Raw genomic sequence first — 21,479 nt, 5'->3', positions numbered from 1 at the left:
AAAAAAAAAAGTTGTTAATATAAATTAGAGTAACCAGGGTTATTGAGCCAGAAAATAGTATTCCTGTTGATTTGGTGCACACCATGATGCAGACACTGTGAGAAGTGCCTTATTTGTTTTTTTTTTCCACTAGGTCCTGATACCAGCCTTATGGGGTCAGTGAAGAAACTTAGGTTAGAAGAAGTTAAGGCTGTAACTTGCTCAGTGTCATGTAGCCAGTACAGAGTAGAGTCCAGTGGGGACCTGAGTCAGCCAGGCTCCAGTAGCCATGCACTACACCAGCGTGCTACTATAATATGGTCGCCGAAGGGACAAAAGCACAGCATTACAATGCTGTAGGGTTGAGACGTCTTAAATTTCCGAAAGCATCCTTGACCAAGGGGAATGTTCTGGGAATCCCTTTTACAGACACCTTTTAAAAAAGATTAGAATCTAATCCCTCTGGAATGATTTAATTATGGTCCCCTGTGAAAGGGCTAGATTGACCTCTTGAGGACCTTGCAGCCCCGAGATTTTATGCTTATTCACACAATATTGTTAGGTATCACACATATAGCTCTCTACTCACATTTACTACCAAATCCCATGCAATCTCTGCTAGGGAGATTGTTGTACTCAATTTATTAGTGATGAGAATGTGGTAGAAAGAGGTTAATTGAGTTGCCCAAGATTCCACTGGGAAACTGAGTGCAACCACCAGTTGTTACCAACCTTACCTGAGTATTAAGTGTGTTAATTGATGTATTTCCTGTCACTCGTCCCGTATCTCTGGCAACCTTTCTGCCTTCCCACAATCTGTTCCATTTTCAATTCTGCCGAAGCCTCGTCTCAGAACTCAGGCCTGGGAGCCCTGTGAGAATGCATTGGGCATGCCTTCTCACACACACGAGAAATACCCTCTCCTCTTTAAGGAACGTTTTAAAAGGTTGGAGTTTTTGTGTGTGCCACTGAGAGTTGATTTTTACAGACCTTTTCATCTCAAGTGCTTTTCTATAAAGAAGAAAAAAACCAACTGTTTTCTGGAACTCTCCCTCTTCCTTTCTCTGAGACTGCAGCACAGAGGGATTAGCATATTACCACAGCTAATGAAAGTGAGAGGCAGATGCATTACAGGAAGAAGCAATTTACTTTAGAATCTGAAAATTGTCAGAAGTTATTATAAAAGTTTCTACTCTGAGCTACATGACAAACCCAGGAATTATCTAGTGGAAGATGAAGCAAATTTACTCAGGATATTTGACGAAGATCCAAGTCTGGGATTGAAGGATGAAAAAATATAAAATTAACAAACAGTGACCAAAGAGAATATTGTTTATTATCAGCTGGAGAACAGTCTGTCTTTATTCATTCCTTCTACAAATGTTTCCTGAGTATCCCCTGGGTGCCAGGCATTTTCTAGGGACTTGGGGTGCCCTCGTGAATGAGTCAGATGAAATCCCTGCTCTCATGGAATTTATATTCTAGTGAGAGAAACGGAAAATAATAAATGAATAACAACAGCAGCAACGAAACCCACGACATACACTTAGCTAGTGGTCTGTACTATGAAATCCACATCAGGGAGGTGGGGAAGACAGAGAGGTGGGCTGAGGTAGGCTCCCAAGCAGAAGCACTTTGGTGAGATGGGGACAGAAACCTGCATGTGTTTTTCCTGCGTTTTTGGTTCACTCTCAGAAATGAACTTGGGTACTTCAGAAGATGGAGCTTTGACTTTATGCTGCTTTTATACACAGCCTCTGTGTTTTCGAAGTGTAGCTAGAATTGCTGGTACGAAATAAAATCTGTCACTAATTGTAGAAGATAATTTGGAGGTGCTTTCAGTAGTCCGCCAAAATTGTACATGTTTAAATATTAATCTTGAGTATTAGCTAAAAGAAGGACTTCAGTAATTTTTTTTTTTTTTTTTTTTTTTGTGGTACGCGGGCCTCTCACTGCTGTGGCCTCTCCCGTTGCGGAGCACAGGCTCCGGACGCGCAGGCTCAGCGGCCATGGCTCACGGGCCCAGCCGCTCCGCGGCATGCGGGATCCTCCCGGATCAGGGCAGGCGGACTCTCAACCACTGCGCCACCAGGGAAGCCCCGGACTTCAGTAATTTTATCCAGAGTTCATCTCACCTGTTTAACTGATTACTCACTAGCATTGACAGATTCTGGTTTCTAAAACAAACAAAAACCCCAAGAAACACCTGTCAGTACCCTTGCACAAATAAAACAAAACAAATTAATAAAAACCAGGCCTTCCAGAACAAGATCAAGGACCATCCCTTACTTTTTCATTCATCTTCCCCACTAAGTTTCCATGCCTCTGGGAGCTGGTGTGAGTCTAAATGAGGTCTCCAGGGCAGAGCTGGGTAGGGACCCCTACGTTGCCCAACTCAGGGGCACTGTTCTCATGGTAATTTATGTGACTGGTGACTTCTGGAGTCATTTAGTGACTGGGCAGCCCAGGGTGGATGGACAGGAGGAAGGACCTGGGACTCCTGTCACTGGGAGACCTCTCCTCTCTCCTACGGGTATTCTTAAGATCAGGTCAGATTGCTCAACTCAGTCTCAGGTTCTCCTTTTAAAAAATCCTGTATTTTTATTTGCTAAATCTGGGTAACCTAGTAATAGATGTTTTTGTGTCTATATTTTTTAAGTTTCTGTATATGTAAAATGCATGCAATGAGAAGAAATAAAAATTAGGATTTTTTAGAAGTTTATATAATCGAGATTATATAAAAGGGCAGAAGTTCTCCTTCCACTCTTGCTGAGGATTTTTTTTTTTTCATTTAAGGGATTCAACTATTTTGAAGACCCAGTTTTTGGTTGAGGTCTCTCTGTAGAGCAGAACTTCTCAAAGGAAACTCCTGAGAATCTTGTTAAGACGTGGATTCAGATTTCGTAGGTCTGGGGTGGGTTCTGAGCTTCCGCGTTTATAACATGTTCCAGGTGAGGCTGATACTCCTGGTCCACAGACCATAGTTTGAGTAAGCAAAGTCTCTAACTAAAGAAGGAGGGTTTCCCTGGTGGCACAGTGGTTGAGAGTCCGCCTGCCGATGCAGGGGACACGGGTTCGTGCCCCGGTCTGGGAAGATCCCACATGCCGCGGAGCGGCTGGGCGCGTGAGCCATGACCGCTGAGCCTGCGCGTCCGGAGCCTGTGCTCCTCAATGAGCAGAGGCCACGACAGTGAGAGGCCCATGTACCGCAAAAAAAAAAAAGAAGGATAACTACACCACTTTATCATATCACTGGTGTAACTTCTTTCTAACGATAGCAGTTTTTAAAAAATCCTAATTTTTACTTCTTCTCATTGCATGCATTTTACATATTACAGAAACTCAAAAAATATAGACAAAAAAACCAAAAACATCTATTACTAGGTTTCCCAGATTTAGCAAATACAAATACAGGATTTTGAAAAAATCTGATGTAAAATTCATTGCTAAAAATTTTGAAAGCCTCCATCAAATTACTTTAGAGGAAAAGATTGATTGCCAAAATCAGCCCAAGAAGACATAGAAAGCCTGAGTAAATTAAAAGTCATACATAAAATGGAAAAGGTTAACAAAGAACTTCCTCAGAAAGAGGACTAAGCTTAGACAGTTTAATGTGTGAGTTATTAAAACCATCTAAAACCCAAATAAATAAATCTTATAAGATTATAAAATCCCAGAGCATAGAAAAAGATAGTATATTTTAGAATACACTTGCTTTTTGGTCCAGCATAACACTAATGCCAAAATTAGAGCATTAGAAAGAAAAAACTATAGATTCTAGATAAAATTCCTTTAAAAAGATCAAATTGAATTCAGAACTATGTTAAAAGTTTTAATGTTTATATAAGGTTATTTTAATACTGTATAAATCACCTCATATTGAGATATTAGATAATTTATCATGTCAAAGGAGAAAAAAATATGATCACGGTTATTTGCTGAAAATCTGTCTAACTAGATCCACATTTGATTCTTTTATTTAAATCATGATCTATTCTTCATATAAGGAAAAGCCTCTTAGTAAATCAGGAAGATGATTATATAAAAAATATAGGATTAGGAAATAAAAATATTTAGCACATAAAAAATGAAATGTTTAGTATGCCCAAGTATTACCTGAGATATTCTAAAATATTTTGCACTCTTTATCTGAAATTCAAATTTAACTAGGTGTCCTTTATTTTATCTGTAAATCCTACCTATAACCCTTCTATCTTCTATCTCTTTTAAACTTTTGATATAGATTCTTACAGTTATTTACACACACACACACATATATATATATCACTTTATTGTTTATAAAATTCCATACAACCAAGAATTTGATTGGAAATCATGTGTGTTTATATTTACTTCCATTTTATAGATGAAGAAAGTGAGACTTAGAATGAACCAACTAAAGAATAGTTTAGCAGTGGGGGATCCTGGGCTCTAATAGAGGACATGGTTGCTTAGGAAATAGTTCCTTCTTTCCAAGCCTAGATCCTTTGTTCTTCACTTTGCCCTAGAACTTTACAATTTAATTTCAGGCCAGGCCATCTCAATTAATGGTCCAGCTCAATCACCATGTCAACAACTGGGCAGTGGTGGAGCAGCATGGGATATGAACATAGCTGGGATGATTGGACTACCCACATAAATTGCCCCGATTCTGTGGCAAATTAATGATGGATTTTTTCAGTTCCCATACAGTTCAGGAAGAGGGTTCAAGATAATATAATTTTGAGGAAATTACAAGTTTTATTTTAAAAATGAACTCTGGGGACTTTCCTGGTGGTCCAGTGGTTAAGTCTCCCAACTCCCAATACAGGGGGCCCGGGTTTGATCCCTGGTCAGGAACCGAGATCCCGCATGCCGCAACTAAAAAGAAAGATCCCGCATGCCACAACTAAAAAGAAAGATCCCGCATGCCACTACTAAGACCCGGCACAGCCAAATAAATAAATATTTAATAAAAAAATTAAAATGAACTCTGTAGTACAATAATGAATTTTACCTACGTATTTTCTAATGTATTATGTCAGTAGAAACATTGGGCTTCAAAAAGGAATGCAGAGATAATAAACATCCCAGTGGCCCCCATTCCTGCATTGCTGGCTTTTCATTAAATTTAGAATGATCACAGAGCTTTGGTCAGGGAAACATCAGGGAGATTTTAGCAACTAAATTTTTCCAAGCCTTCTTTTTCCGTCTTGAAGACAGTATTGCCTCCTTAGACGGATCTTACTGCATGGGGCAAAATTGCACAAAATCAATACAGGTTTGGTATGCATTTTTTTTCTAGTTTTATTGAGATATAATTGACATATAACATTGTATTAGTTTAAGCTGTACAACATAATGATTTGATATACGTTTATGTTGCAAAATGATCACCACAGTAGGTTTAGTTGACATCCATCACCTCACATAGTTGCAATTTTTTTTCTTGTGATGAGAACTTTTAAGATTTACTCTCAGCAACTTTCAGAAGCACAACACAATGTTGTTAACTATAGTTACCATGCTGTACATTAGATTCCCCAGGACTTATTTATCTTATAACTGGAAGTTTGTACCTTTTGACCACCTTCACTCATTTCCCCTCCCCTCAGCCTTCCCTACCCCCCCAACAATCACCAGTCTGTTGTCTGAACCTTATCATTCAGCCTAGCTCTAGCTCTTGGTTGTGTCTTAAACTTTTGTGATTGTCCAAGTCACTTTCTTTGTTCTCAGTGGCACCCAGTAGGTGAGGGTGTGCAAAGCCCTGTCCCTGTCTCAAAAGGGAGGATCTCAGTCAGCATCTAGATGCTGTCTGATTGGATCTGGACCCTTCTGCAAGGGCTTCTAAATTGTGCCAATGAACCTCTTTCAGAGAAAGTCTGGGAGGTGGGTTTTCTGTCCACTCTCTCTGCACTGAGCCCCGAGGACATGGGTAGCCAGTTAAGAACTGTTCCTCTGTTTGCTACAGTCCTAACTAAATCCACGTACTCAAGCCCTGCTGATCACGAGAGTCTGGCCGTCAAGGGGTGTGTCCTCTGGGCAGCAGCCACAAAAGCCAGGGCCCTGGAAGTGCACACAGGCTCTTTCCAGGAAGAAAGAGTGACCTGGAGCCGGGCAGAGGGAGGGCTTGACCTTGCGCCCAGGTCTCAGAAGAGGATTGCAGGCACTCAGCCTCTACGTGTGTGTTAAAGTAGAAGCCTGACCCTCAGGCTGCAGCTTTTAATGTATGCAAATACGTCTCTTTCAGGAAAAGACTGGGAGATGGGCATTTCTGACTGATGCCTCTGCCCTGAGCCCTGGGGGGACACAACCACCGCAAATCCTAGGCAGCTTGTGAAGAACTGTTTCTTTGTATGCTCTAGTCCTTGAGGTTTTCTGGATTCAAGCCCTTTTGGCTTTCAGAGTTAGAGTTTTGGGGTCCCATTTCTCAGGTGGAAGTCTTAAAGTTGGGATGCTAGATGTTAGTTGTAAACCCTTAACTCCTCAGGGAGAAGCTGGGCGTTGTGAGTTCCCTCCTGATTGTATGTCTCTGCCTTCCTACCCGTTTTGATGTGGGTTTTTGTCTTTTTCTTTCCCCTCATTCATCTAATGTGTAGGAGTTGCTCAGCTAGTTTCTGGATTTCTTTTAGAGGGAATTGTTCTGTGTGCAGCTGTAAATTTGGTATGACCATGGGAGGAAGTGAATTCAGGAGCCCCCTATGTTGCCATCTTGGACCAGAATGCCCATTTCTTTTTTTTTTAAATAAGAAAATTCATTGATTACTTTGATTAATTAATTAACTTGCTTTGGGTGAATGGGAAGAAATAAAGTACACTGTGGTATTTTGATCTATTTAGTTCTTAAGATTCACCAAAGGCCTTAAGGCACAGACCTTTAATTAAAGAAATAAATGGGGGAGGGGTCGGCGTGCTCTGTTTAAGAGTATGTTACTATTTATGAAGTTGGGATTCCCTTGCGTTAATTGAATAAGATACGTAGCATCTGTATTAAGCAACGGTCTTTAATGTACTCCCTGGAGTGCTGACATAGCTCTACAAATGCATGCCTTCTAGAAATGTTCCATCTGCTTCACTTTCCCCTTCTTGCTTTTATAGCACGGGTGTGCTAGGCTTTGGGGATAGAAAGACGAAAAAGATACAGACCACACCTTAAGGAAAGCGTGATCAAGTTGAGAAGAGTGACACTGAACGAGTAATTAAAAGAACATGATACAGGTTGTAATGGCTCTAGGCACAAAATACAGGAAGAACACAAACAAGGAGACTGACTGTCGCGGGGAGAGGGTATGAGGAAAGATTTGCAAAGGAAAACCACATCATCCGGCTGTGGAGGATTAATGGGAATTCACCAGGGAAGAAGGTGGGAAAGGGCATTCTAGGCCAGGGACACAGCAAGCGCAAAGGCATGGCGTATCTGGAGAAGCATATCATGCATTTGGTACTCCTGCAGTATAAAGTCCAAAGGGGTGAGTTGTAGGGAGTGATACTGGAGACACGGGGGTGAGTCCTGTCATGAAGGGCTGTGCTGTGCTCAGGAGTTTAGATGCTACAGCTTTTAGAGAACCAGTAAAAGATTTTAAGTAGGGGAATAATTTGGTCAGTTTGCATTTTATAGTGATCTCTCTGGCCGTGGTGTGGCAGGTAGGTTGGGAGAAACAGTGGGGCTGGTTAGAAAGCTGCTGATTTACTAATCCACATCAGGAGTGACGTTGAAGGTCTACACTGAGGGGCCATGGGGGTGGTTAAATTGGGATATTAGCCAGAGATTTATGAAGTGGAAGTCGACCTACCTTGGCTGTGTTGTGGTGATGGAAAAGTAGAAGTCTTAAGGATCTCAGCATGAGTGTCTTGGTGAATGGTGGGGTAAAGGTGAGCCAGGGAATACAAAGGGAAGACCAGGTAGGGGATAGGATGTTGGGCTGGAGGTGGATAGTGAGTACAGTTTGGACAGAGGGAACGTGATGCCATAATTTATAACAAGTAGATAGCGATTGAGCTTGGAAATGGATACTGGTAGTATTGGGGGAATGAGGAATATGAGATACCGGTGAAACACCAAGCAGAGATATCCCTTAGGCAGTTAGATTTATGCAATTAGAGTTGAGGGTAAAAGTCAGAGCTGTACGCATAAATCTGGGACTCACCAGCATGGAGGTCATCATTAAAGCTATGGATGTTTGCCCAAGAGTGAGAAGAAAAGGGCAGAGGGTACAATTTTGGGAAGCTCCAGTATTCATGACGTAAACAGAGAAGGGCTGAAAAGAAAAGATCAAAGAGAAAGGAGACCTAGAAGTGTCTGCCAGTGTTTCCATCCACCTACCCTGCCCCCCCCCCACCTTCCTACTTGCCCACCCTTTCAGTCAGCAGAAACTCATTTACTGAGAACTTGTGACATGCCTGGGACAGGTATTGCGGGAGTCACAGAGATGGAGATGTGATTTTTACTCTTTAAGGGTTCCCAATCTAGTGCGGTGTTGGGGAGGTAGGTTAGATCATGTTCATTAAAAAAAGAAAGAAGGAAAAGAAGGGTGAGGGAAAGAGGGAGAGCGATTTTATTTGACTTCACTCCTTTTAACGTTCATCCCTCATCACAGTATTCCTACTGCATATCCTAGAGGATTTTGATATTTACATCATAATTTGAAAGACGTCTACCTCCAAAAATTATTTTGACTTGAAAAGCCAGGAAATTTTATATATGAAAATTGGGATGCTGGCCCACTTTTTGTGTTATTAAAAAGAAAAAAAAATGTAGTAGTGTTCATTGTCTGAAATTTAAATAGAAAATAGAATGAACAAAAAATTGATATGTTTTGATTATTTGGGGTAAAATTTTTACCGGTATTTGGGGTAAAATTTTTACCGGAGTCAGCTTGACTGGAATTTACAACCATCTGAGGACACTTTTAGTACTGACACTATTAGTGCTTAAGCAGCTCAGTTATGCTTTTTCAGAAATACACTCAGCCATCAACCGGAAAGCCACTCTCTAAAAATGTAGTGTTACGTGGAGAAATTATTCATAGAACTTTTTTCAGATCTCTAACATATATGCCCTGTAATGGAGTTAGTCTTCCTTGAAGGATCTTAGACTTCAAACCAGAACTGCTGCTATGAAATCATTCCATAGCATGATAGACCCTCATAAAAGTCACTGAAATAGTGTAGACATTTCCAAAACCAGCACAGAATTGAAGTTTCATGAGCTTTTTTTAAAGATGCAAATGCCTGTAGTTACAGAAAGAGAGTATCATAAAGAAAAAAATACATTGAGAGGAAGGTCACCCAGCATATCTTTTTCCCTCTGTGCCACACAGCAACTAACTAGCTCATTATCTATTTAGTTCTTAAACATTTCTAACGAAGGCAATTCTGAAGTCTGCCGTGGGGATGTCCAGTGAAGCTTATTTCTAAAATCTACTGGGAGGCAAAGGGCCTTTCTCCTGGAATTCTTGGCCCATCAACCTTTCAACTCATTTGTCCTCATTGCTTTCTTGTTTTGTATAATTCAATAACAATCTTTATTCACATTGAACCAGGTTATCACATTGATTTTGTGACCGAATGGAATGAGATGAAATAAGTTGTGTGCTCATAATGCGTTAATTCACCTTCTCCCAGTTTTCAATTCCACGATGATACGCTTTGATTTCCTATTTATTAAGGAGGTATAACAGGAAGAGCTAGAAATTTTAGCAATCTTGTAAAGTCTAATATGAACATATTAGTATTATCACAAATATATTTAAGTATGTAGAAGTATGTTGCTTCCCCACATCATCGTGGAAGGCTTTGTGTTGACGATATAAATTTAGCTGGTTTTTGAAATATTGCCACCTGACTTTCTATTACATGCTGTTTCACTTTGCGTTAAACGTCTTAAATAATGAGCTAATGTGTACCCCTCCTTTATAATATTTGCTTAGCTATTCTATTTTTTTTTAAAGAGGAAATATTTTCCCAGTGATTCTGAAAATACTTGGAAAAAAATTACTGTGACTTGTGCTATTAGAGTTGTTAACGAGGCAATGTAAAAACAAAAAAAGGAAATTATTTTAAAACGTGGAACTCTGGCTCTGTTTTTCATAGAGTAATAAATACTGTTGAACAGATAGAAAGTTCTGCAGTGTATCCAGGGAGGATAATCAGAGTTTTATCAACCAGTAAGGTGGGGTGTACTGCCCAATCCAAATGGGTCCTGGCCTTAACTCAGGAGCTGGGTCCTGGAGGCCTCCTGGTACAGGTATTAAACCTTTAGGTTCTGGGTTATGGATGAAGCAGGGTGCCAGGGTGGAGCACGAGACGGCTTAGGACAGCATCGTATACCAGCCATATACCGGGAGTTTTGTACTTTAACAGCCAGTTAAACTACTGAACCAGGACATCCTAGCTCGTAACAGCCCCACATAAATCAAAGATTGAAATTTGCATTTTTATTGGGGGTTGGTGGAAATGGAGACCTCAGTGGGGTCAAATCCCATCTGGTTCTTCCAAGCTGCTGGTCTCTAAATAAATCTTCCAGGTGTTTGATAGAGGGGGCAGAGGAGGCAAAGAGGAGACTGAAGGTAGTGACCCTGCAGGCTGTGAATCTTGTCCACTGGAGAGAAGGTGGCCTGAAATGCATGGGGTCATCCCATGCATTGTCTTACAGTTGTTTCCCCAGCACCTAGACCTACCTGAGGCTTAGTAACAAATGAATGAATGAATGATTGGAGGTGAATGACCGGCTGTTTCAAATTGTAGATTTTGTTATTATTCAGATACGGTGAGGCCAAAAGATCAAGAGACGATTGCTATAGGAGAGAGAGTTTGTTACTCACAGTTCCCAAGAGGAAGGGCATGTCACATCATGCAGGGGCCACACAGGGAAGCACTAGAGTTGGTCAGGAGGCAGAAGGAGCGAGGGGAAGACGTGGGCAAGAGGCTTTATCGTGGTTTCCATGGGAAGAAACGAGTGAGGCAGGGTAAACAACCCATGGAGTGTCCACAACAGTACGTATAGTTTATCCCTCATTTTATACATGGGAGGGAGCCTTGAGAAATTATATACCTTAGTCGAGGTCACAGAGTCACACATTCTCTGTTATACTCCATCCCCCATTTATCATATTGCAGTTACATGCTTGTGTGTCTGTTGATGCAGCTAGTTTGGGCTGCGTGAAATGTTGGACAGTTCTTCTCACCTGTGTATGTTCAGTCGCCATCAGAGAGTAGACATCATATTAAACCTTTGTGGAATCAGTAAGTAAGGCTCCCATCACCTTTCTCTTTAATTTGCGCAGCCTGGTCAGTAGCCCATTGATGTGTGATGGTAGAGGCACTATCTTGAGACAAGGAGACCCGTTGTGGCTTGCTGTTCTTTATCTGACATTCTCTGAGAATGGGAACATGGGAAGAAAGAAATGGATGACTCTGCAAGTGGTGATTTCCGTTTTGTGGCATTTATGCCTTTCTTAATCTGGGTTCCGCAGATGCTTGCTTTGTAGGATACATCCTTGAGAAAGAAGTATGTGAGATGTGTGCCCTGTGCTTGGAAAAAAAACTCAGTGAATGCGTAGAACTTATATTGATGCAGGAATGTTAACAGGAGGGACAGAGCTACTGTCCTTGTCGAATGGTGGCTTTCCTGATTGTCTCCTCTGCTTTATCTTCCTTCCAGCTTGCCACCAATCCTGTTTTGGGTGTGCAGGGAAGAGCCCGCATAACTGCACAGCCTGCTGGCCTTCCCACGTGCTGTTGGATGGGCAGTGCCTCTCCCAGTGCCCAGATGGGTACTTTAACCTGGAAGGCAGTTGTACAGGTGAGTATGTAACATGCTGGGGCATATTCCCTGTGCCCATGTTTTATCTTCATAATGCAGCCCGACTCGGTAATTAGAAACCTTGTCATACCAGGGGACTAGGAATGGGCTGTGAATCCTTGTCTTGAACTTGTAGGAGTCAAGGGATAGAGTGAGGGGAACAAGTGAAATTCTGTTCATCCAATAGGGAAGTGTGGATGAAATGAAAAATTAGAATCAGCTTTACCCTCTTCATACAGTGAGGGGTGGATTTAATGGTGGTGTTCATCACGGAGATGAGCTACCACAGGTTCTCATGCATTTTTGTGGGATCAGGCGTTTGGCATTGCCTCTGCAAGTCTCTGCCCTCCTTCGCCTGGCTGCAGCCTAATAGAGCAAAAGGAGAGAGAGGTATTTATTTTCTTCCTTGACATGTCAGTCCAATATGTGTTTTTGTTTTTTGTGGTACGCGGGCCTCTCACTGTTGTGGCCTCTCCCGTTGCGGAGCACAGGCTCCGGACGCGCAGGCTCAGCGGCCATGGCTCACGGGCCCAGCCGCTCCGTGGCATGTGGGATTCTCCCGGACCGGGGCACGAACCCGCGTCCCCTGCATTGGCAGGCGGACTCTCAACCACTGCGCCACCCAGGAAGCCCAGTCTGATATGTTTTTAAGAGCACCTTTATATTTCAGTGACAGAGATTCTAGAAATTGCCAGTTCAGATTAGTGCAGGCTTTTGTTGGACTCGACAAAAGACTAAAATTTAAGCACCTTACTGTAGCACTGTGTTTTCTTGTATCTACAGAAAAAAAGACAAGACAAAACACATTCTATTATGATTATGGTTTTATTTCTGAAAATAGAGTGTTGAGGCCAACTTACAGGAAAAAGCCCATGGTTATGAAATCGTTTGGTATGTGTTTCTGGAATCGGAAGACAGGTAGTAAATGTATAAAATATTTTTGAAATAAATTAACACTTGTAAGATTCATCTGGCCTCCAACACCAAAGAGGAAATTTGCTGCGAACACAGATTGAGACCATTGAAGATCACTATTATATTCCTTCTGGAATTGTCTTCTTCCACTAGCTTTTTAGTCTCTGTAGGCCCCTGATGGGTTGCTTTACTTGAAACACTCTATCAAGCTCAGTGGTGGTGGTGGGGGCGGGGTCCTGGTTTCTTTGTCACTGGGGTTGTCTTTGAACACTGTGGTCTGTCCTTATGTGCTCTCACCCTCGCCCAGTTGGTTTTCGTGTGTGGAGAATTGTTTGGGGAGGAAAGTCTGAGTAGCTCTAACTCTTCTCTGTCTGTGCCTCTGCCTGCTTGAAACCCGCAGATGGAGGGCACCGCGGGCGGCAGGGCACCAAGGTCACTGGAAATATTCTGGCAGGGAGGAAGCCCTGTGCGGTGGGAGATCGTCCTGAGAGCGCTCGTATCTTTTGGACGTGCGTTTGCAAAGTTAAGAGCCTCAGGAATGTAGAAGAGGTGATAGTTCATGCTAGCCTTCTAATCAGCAGTTCATTTTCTTGCTTGCTTTTTTTTTTTTTTTTTCCCCTATAACTCCTTATCTTCCCTTGGCCTCCCGCCAGAAGACATGAGAGGCAGTTGACTTTACTGGAACTCTGGGCCTTGTCTTCCCACCAGCTCTGTGCCAGAAGGGAATTCTTTGTCATCAGTTCCAGCAAGCTCTACCCAGCTCCAGCCCTTCACCTCCCCTCCTCTTGGAATCAGACAGGCTCAGACCTTCTCGTCCTTGGCAGAGAAATCCTTCCATCTCCTTCCATGCTGCCCACCTTGGCAGCACAAGTGTAGCCACAGCTGCAACCTTCTTTGATTCTTTGCCATCCTTATCTTTATTGCCTACACTTACTGGGACTCACTGCTCTTTTTCAGTGTAGTACCTCTCAGTAATTAGGTGGTTTTTCTGGGGAAAACCGCTTTGACAGTTTTGTCTAAGGGACTGAACTTCAAACATGGCTCAGGGTAACCTCCAGAAAGAGGCCTTTTTCAGTTCTTTGTATTTTAATTAAGCGTTGCTGCTAAAACAGGCATCCAGGCTGTGGCCTGGAGGGAGAGCACGGCTGGCATCCGACTCCAGTGAGAAGTTTTAGTTTCCCCTGCTGTGGATGGTTCCCCCTTTGCCTGCCTGGGATTTCTAAGAAGCAAAATGTCTCCCTCTTCTGCCTGTCTCGCTCTTTGAATTTTAGAGAGGGACAGTCTTACCACTTGCTTTTCTGCTTTGTAATTTTGACCTGAACTTTCTTACTTATACAGATGGGGATGGTCATGCTGAGCAGCCAGTTCCCCTCATTCAGTGGTTCTAGATTCCACGTTCTGTTCACGGCCAGTGTTTTCACTGACACTAGAAATGCCATCTTTCGGTCAATGCCTAAGGGTGTGCCAGGCTTGCTCAAGAATCTTCCCAAGATGATTAGTATTTGAAGTCTGCTCTTAGTGTAATTTGTGGAGTATATTAAGTACTTCGTGTGTTTACATGCTGAGCTGCTAATTCCAATCCTGGTTCTTGTTTTACCATCTAGAGTGCCACCCCACCTGCAGGCAGTGCCACGGCCCATCGGAATCTGACTGCATCTCCTGTCACCCTCATGTTACTCTGGCTGCTGGGAGCTGCAGGACCAGCTGTAAAGAGGAGCAGTTCCTCGGCCTCGTGGGCTACTGTGCTGGTGAGTGAGACCCCCTTCGCAGTCTCAGAAATCACTAGCCAAATGCTCGGGTTCCTCCTGCCAGGCTCCAGGAGGCTCTCGTATTTGTCCTTTGTCATCAGAATACGAGCTCTCTTTGGAAGATATTTGTCTAATGTCTGAAAACTCACTTCACTGCTTCCTATCAGACATTTAGTAAATATCTGTGGATTCAACTGGAATCTTCTAATAATACTCTTGCAATTCCTGAGAAAACTTAGACCCTCATATGAATGAAGATTGAAGTCATGATTAATGGTTCCTTATGTGCCTGTGGTGCACTTCAGCTTAAGAGAGCAAGAAGTATATTCAAAACAGTCACTCAGAAGACGGTCGCCCTCTTGTCTACATTATCTCCTGCTGTGGGGAAACTTTGTCATCAGCCCCAGGCACAAAAATATAGGGAGATTAACCTAGAAGTAAATCACTTGCTTCAGGAGATGGGATTTTTCCTCCTCAGTTTAGTACTCAGATCTCAAAAAGAAAGAAATCAGGAAAGCAGCCTGGAATTTGGATAATAATGAAGGAGCCATGCAGTGTTTGTGTTCATCCATCCATTCCTACAACAAATATCTAATGGTCAGATGCTCCGAATAACAAAAAAAAAAAAAAAAGGATGAATAAGACAATTATTCTGCCCTCAAAGAGCTTACAGTCTGGAGAGGGGAACTTACAGACTAGTGGGTTATTTTGTATTTCTTGACTCACTTCTAGGAGCAACTTGAGGAGGTTTACCTGCAGCAGCTGTTGTCACACTCTGAAGGGCTTGACTGGGGGGCATTCTGGGATCTACTGGGCAAGTGGGAAAGCTGAGAAATCCAGTTGGATGCATGCTGGAGGGGTTGACCCGGCTGTAGGGCTTGTTCCTGGGCAGGGAGGAGGTATGACCAGTTGTCTAGATCAGAGTATCAAGCAGGCCCCTTCGATACAGCAAGTCAATTATAGCGCTTCAAGTGTGGCCGTGGCGCCATGGTCCTGGGTGATCCAGTTCTTTTTGCACATGACCTTGGCTAAAGACTAGACATTAGAGGAAATTCCCTGGCCGTCCAGTGGTTAGGACTCCGAGCTTTCACTGCTGAGGGCCCAGGTTCAATACCTGGTCAGGGAACTAAGATCCCGCAAGCCGTGCGGTGTAGCCAAAAAAGAAAAAAAGACTTTAGGGTCCAAGATCTATACCCTAGGAAGACTGAACTGTCGAGAGCGGGGCTACAGCCAAAACAGGCTGGGATGCAGGGCAAAACCCGATTATTGAGAATGCAGACATTTTAGAGGCAATGGAAAGTAGAAGCTCAGAGATTCCAGTCTTTAGACAAACGTGATACCCCACCGCTGTAGGGTGTGAGCTGTTTGCCAGTCCTGCCAGTGTAGTCAGGATTGACTTGGGAAGTGGGCAAATAGGGGGCATTAGTGCCTCCCCTTGAAGAGGAATCTGGCAAGGGCGGATCTAACTGGTATTATAGTTTGTAAGCTTGAGTTCAGCTACTGATTCTTACTTTAGGATACAAAGGAGCAGCTAGTAAGAGGTTCCTAACATGGTTAAAGCACATTAGTGGATATTTTTTGAGAATCGACTGAGTCCAGGGTGCTGAGTTGCTGTTTGAGGGGTCACAGAGATCTTCCAGGCTACTTAAGGAGGTAAACCAAAGACACATGTACAGCTAACAAATAGTACAAAGCAATTTATGGATAATAACATCAATAGGCAGAATGGGTTGTAGGAGTTCAGAGGAGGGAGAAATAAAAGATCTGGAAAGCATTGTGGAGGAGATGGGGCCTAAAATTCTTCCTGAAGAATAGCTAGGATTCTGTTAGACAGAGGGAAACAAAGCAGGCTTTCCAGATGTGGTTCTACCAGGAGATGAGCGCAGGGGGTAGAACATGTGGGCCATTCATGGCCAGTGAGAGTGGTCCAACCTGGCTGAAGGACAGTGGTTTGAATTAAGGCATATTAGATGAAATGGTTGGAAAATTTAAGTTGGAACCAGGGTATAGAGAACCCAAAGTTCTAGGCTGAAAAATTTGGACTGACTCTTGTGGGCAATAGGGCTATGAGAGTTTTAGGGGTGACTGTGATAACCAAGACTATGTCATAGGCAGGAAATCCTCAAGCTTTTTGGAAGATGGATTGTAGTGAGAAGAGATTATAGTCAGAGAGAGAGACATTAGAAGGTTGAACCTTCATAATGGCTTCTCTATTTCCAATCTATTCTGCATGTGGACCCTAAAAATTTTATGCTGGGACATATTTTATAAATAAATGTTTATATAAGGAGATTGGAAAAATTTAACTTCTAATCAACTCTGTTCCCTCCAATGTCCAGAGCCCTCTGATGGTAAGGTAGGTGATTAGGAATTGCATTAATTTTTTAAGGCTTATAAGGGACCACTAGAATAAAGGACCATGGGACTAGGCTAAATGACTCTGAAAGTCCCCAGCCCTAGATGAGCAGGTTCCACTAAAATAAGCTGGAAGGGACACACCTTGGCTGTCCTGAGATTAGGTATATTAAGTGAAGGTTTTAAATAAGGTAACCCGTTGTCTAGTGCTTGGAAATCCTTTGTTGAGTTGAGAATGGCATAACAATATTTGTTACAGAAAAATTTGACGGGTAATTTCGGTTGTTGATCTTTCGGAGAAGTGCACTGACCCCAAAGTTTACATATATATATATATATATATATATATATATATATATATATATATATATGCCCTTTCCAAACACATCCCAATTCTCTCTGTAACACTGTAATGCATTCATTCGTTTATGGCTTCATCAAGCATTTTTTAAGCACACGCTCCATACCAGGCACTGTGCTAGGCTCAGGGGAGGCCCAGATGAATAAGATAAAGTGCTTGCATTCAAGAAATGTACTGTATAGTGAAGGGAGGAGATATGTGTTGAATATGTTATTACTGTGGCTATGAGATGAGCCTGTGGGACAGCACCCTAACCCAGACTGGAGTGTGTGTGTGTGTGTGTGCGTGTAGTGCTGGCTGGGTACTGAAGGCTTTCTGGAATATGTCATAACTGAGATGATTTGGAAACATGAGTAAGAATTAGGAGGGGTTTGGAGATTCGGAGGGGAGAGCATTCCAGAAGACAAGCCAAAGAATATTTTCTATTCAGGCACCAGCAAAGAGTTAAGTAGAATGCCAGCCCCAAGTACGGGGGTGCTGTGACCTGAAGCAGAAGGAAGCAAGGCAGGTCACCAGGGCCTTTGTATGTTCTGTTTAAGAAGAACATGCTTTGTTATCAAGGCTGTGGGGATCTCTTGAAGGTTTTTAAGGAGGGAAATGTTATGATTACATTTCTGCAAAGAGAAAGATCTGCAGAAGATTGTGTAGAAGAAGGCCTGGGGGCAGAAAGACCTTTAGGAGGGAGTTGTGAGAATTCAGATGAGAGATGAAGCCCTTTGATGAGAAAAGTGCTGAGGGGATGAAAAGCAAGAGGCATGGCTTCAATAAGCGTTAATTATACATTAGGTTGACCTATGGGGCATTGCTGTTTTGTGGGCAAAACCTGGTCAAATACTGGCAATTTTTATATGGTTCAACCTAATAGAAGCAGAAGAAGTTGGTGATCTCTTAGCCCTCAGGCTAAGGGAGAGGGAATTTGGGGGATGATTTCTGGCCAAGTAAGTTCGACGAATGGGAGCATTATTTACCAAGGGCCAAAATAGGAAGATAATGTGTTTGAGCTTGGGCAGGTTGGACCCTTGGGCATCTGGGGTAGCTGTCCAGGAGGACGGTGAAAGTCTAAGTCCTTGCTGAATATAGCCACCATGAGCTTATCTGCTATCTTCAGTTTACCCTAAACCTAAGGTCCTGGAACTCTTTTTTTAGCTGAGGTGTTGCTTCAGTCAGTTGTATAACCTCCTGGAGCATTTCAATGACTTTTATCTAAACTCAGGAAGGTGTTGGGAGGAGCCCTAGTGATAGACAAAGCAGAAGGTAATTCACCCCTGCAGTGCGGTCAGTAGAGTGTATTTCCATCATCCTTGGGAAGGTCTAACAGTGGAAGCCCTGGAGAAGCACCCTCTCTGCTCCCTCTCTCGTGTGTGAGCTTTGCAGGGTGGTAGCATGTACTCACAGGATTTATTCTCTATCTGAGCTGTACCTGAGATCATCATCAGAGACCTCTTAATTGCACTTAGCTGTTTAAGGAAGAAAATTACATCTAATCTATCACACAGACAAGAATAAACACATCCTGGGAACAGGTCCAATAACCTCAATGTGTTATGACATGTGGAGATGTCATACGTGTGGGGTTTTTTCCCTTCAAGTCTATCAAAGCAAATATACAGTTTGTGAGAATAGGCCAGAGGTGAAGGCTTTCAGCAAAGATGAATGAACTGGGGTGAAAAACACCAGGTTTTGTCTTCATAGATTTTTGTTCTTTATATTTTGCCTGCATCTCAACAAAGTTTTCCCCAAATTTCAAAGCCTGGGGTGTTCCCTCCGTTTGTCTTTCTCAGCTAAAACCTTTCTCCTGTTCATTGAAGAGGGCGAGAATTAAAAAGAAAACATGAAGGAGAAATATCCAAATGAAGATGCATTAAAAAAATGCCTTGGGCTTTCTGGAATGTCTAATGGGAAGGTTGTACTTTTTAATTCTTACGTAGAAAAGGAGATAATACTTAGAGTAATATTGTAGAGGGGAAGACTGCATAATTTTATATATATATTTTACTTTTAATTGAAGTATAGTTGATTTACAATATTGTGTTAGTTTCAGGTATACAGCAAAGCGATTCAGCTGAACATACATATATGTATATATCTATATTTTTTTTTTCTTTTCCATTATAGTTTATTACAACATATTGAATATAGTTCCCTGTGCTATACAGTAAATCCTTGTTGTTTATCCATTTTGTACATGGTGGTGTGCATCTTTTAATCCCATACTCCCCGTTTATCCCACCTAGCCTTCCCCTTTAGTAACCGTAGGTTTGTTTTTTATGAAGACTGCAAAATTTTAAATAGCTGATTTGTTAGAACGGTAGAACTCTAGGGGATTAAACTTTTTTTTATGCACTTCTGTTTTAAATGCTGGTTTGTTTTCTTCATAAATCTGTGCCAGAATGTAAGCAAAAGAAGACAAGTGACAGTAAAGAAATATTGCTCTGAGAATTTTCATATTGTATTCCATGGTAGTTGAGCTCTAAGCAATGGTTAATAGGTGTTACATGCAAAAATGTCTCATGGCTGAATAAATTTAGGAAACTCTCAGTTAAATAAAGTTAAGCAGCTTTATTTCAGAATTTCTCAAAACCTTAAATAAGCAGATGTGCATTGTGAATCTCTGAGATGAAGGAGGCTGCCCATCATTTGCCAGACATTTCACTGCAGACCCCTTCCTTCGATTTATTATAGACTCTCACAGGGCTAACCAGTGCTTTGCAAAACAATCTTTGAGAAGCCCTGCACTAGCTGATGTTAATATGTTGGACAATTTGTTGGCACTCCCTAAAGGTAAAATGAAATACTCAACCTATACTCAGATTGTGGACTTCCTTCCTTCCATTCCTCAGTGCGTCCCTCCCTCGCGTCCTTTCTTCCTCCCTTCTCTTCTCTGTGGGCAAGCAGAGGGGGCCCCAAGAATTCTCAGGGTTGCCACTCTCTTGACTGCTGAGAGCATCAAAGAGCAATCCGTAATTATCCTCTAGCATTGGGTCTGAGAAGTGTTTGCTCTCCAAACCTGAGCTGACTGATTAGAAGACCTGTTAACATTTTTCTTCCAAATCATTAAAAAGAAAACAAAACTTTTTGAGTCCCTTCTACAGTTTTCCCCATTCATTGTCACTCATTTCTGAAAGAGGAGCCTGAAAAACATGGTGAAAAAGTTGAAATGCACAGATTAAAAGAGCAACAAATCCTTGTTTTGGAATAAGGTGATAGAACTGCAACACTGAGTAATGAAAAAAACAAAACAAAACAGTTCAAATTGAACATCATTAAGGACTGGGAAAGAGCCCTGCATGAGCCAGTGCACAGCTCTCTGCCTCCAGATATTCTGACTTGAAGCCAGAGAGGTGGGAGCCAGTTCTGTTTTATAGCAGTTTCTGCATGTGGGGAAAGTGGGTTGGCACTGCTCTACATCTTGCTGTAGCTGCTCCTGGGGCTGTAAGCTGAAAGAAGGAAAGAGGCACACACTAAAACGTGTAGCAGTTACTACCTTATTTTCATCATCAAAATCCTACCCATCCGTCCCTCGTGGCCTCGCTCAGATTCCGTCCCTTCTAGGACCAGCTTCCTTTTGGCATCTCCCACGTTGTAATTCCTAGGCACGCTGACTGTTTCTACCAATTACCTAGCACTTGGCATTGACTAGCTCATGTTCTCTGTGAGTTTCTAATAATAGGTGACAGTTCTGAGGGCTTATGATGTGACAAGCACTGCGCTAGTTGCTTTGAATGCATTTTGCCATTTAATACTACCAATGATCCTCCGAGGTAGGTACTAATGTTATCTCCATTTTACATATGAAGGAACTGAACCTAAGTAAGGTTTAAGTCATTTACTCAAAATGAGAAAAGTTGGAAGATAGAGCCAAGATTTGAACCTAGGAACCTAGGATGAGGACAAACACAGTTGGTTACAACAATAGGGATTCAAGAAGAGTTTTCTGATTGTAGATTAAAAGGTAGATCATCGGGGACTGGTATGACAAGATGGTTTGGAGAGGCGCTACTGGGGAAAGTTGCAAGAACTTGCCGGTCTGTTTTAAGTGCTGGAAGCTGTTTTAGATTGCCATGTATTTTTATTTTATATACCCTTAGTAAATAAATAAATAAACTTTAAATGAAGACATTAATGCATACTAAATTTTAATAATTTATATCACTCCACATGTACTTTAATCTTTTTCAGTGGTTACATACATGCATTTTTTAAAATAATATTTAAACTTTTTATTTTATATTGGAGTATAGCCAATTAACAATGTTGTGGTAGTTTCAGGTGCACAGCAAAGCAACTCAGCCCTACACCTACATGTATCCATTCTCTCCGAGACTCCCCTCCCATCCAG

General features: G+C 42.1%; 1 protein-coding gene across 1 annotated transcript in view; it reads left to right on the top strand.

Annotated features, from left to right (window-relative positions):
- FRAS1 (Fraser extracellular matrix complex subunit 1) overlaps positions 1–21,479 on the top strand; it is a 464,038-nt gene that overhangs the window by 256,953 nt on the left and 185,606 nt on the right. Inside the window, exons 19-20 of the mRNA XM_060012300.1 lie at positions 11,621–11,761; positions 14,281–14,424. Coding sequence (XP_059868283.1) covers positions 11,621–11,761; positions 14,281–14,424 — 285 coding nt within the window. The remainder of the gene's footprint in view (positions 1–11,620; positions 11,762–14,280; positions 14,425–21,479) is intronic.

The sequence above is a fragment of the Delphinus delphis genome, chromosome 5 (assembly GCF_949987515.2).
Source record: "Delphinus delphis chromosome 5, mDelDel1.2, whole genome shotgun sequence".
NCBI classification, from domain to species: Eukaryota; Metazoa; Chordata; class Mammalia; order Artiodactyla; family Delphinidae; genus Delphinus; species Delphinus delphis.
The sequence above is the reverse complement of the archived record's forward strand: the minus strand, read 5'-3'. Positions and strand labels throughout refer to the sequence as shown.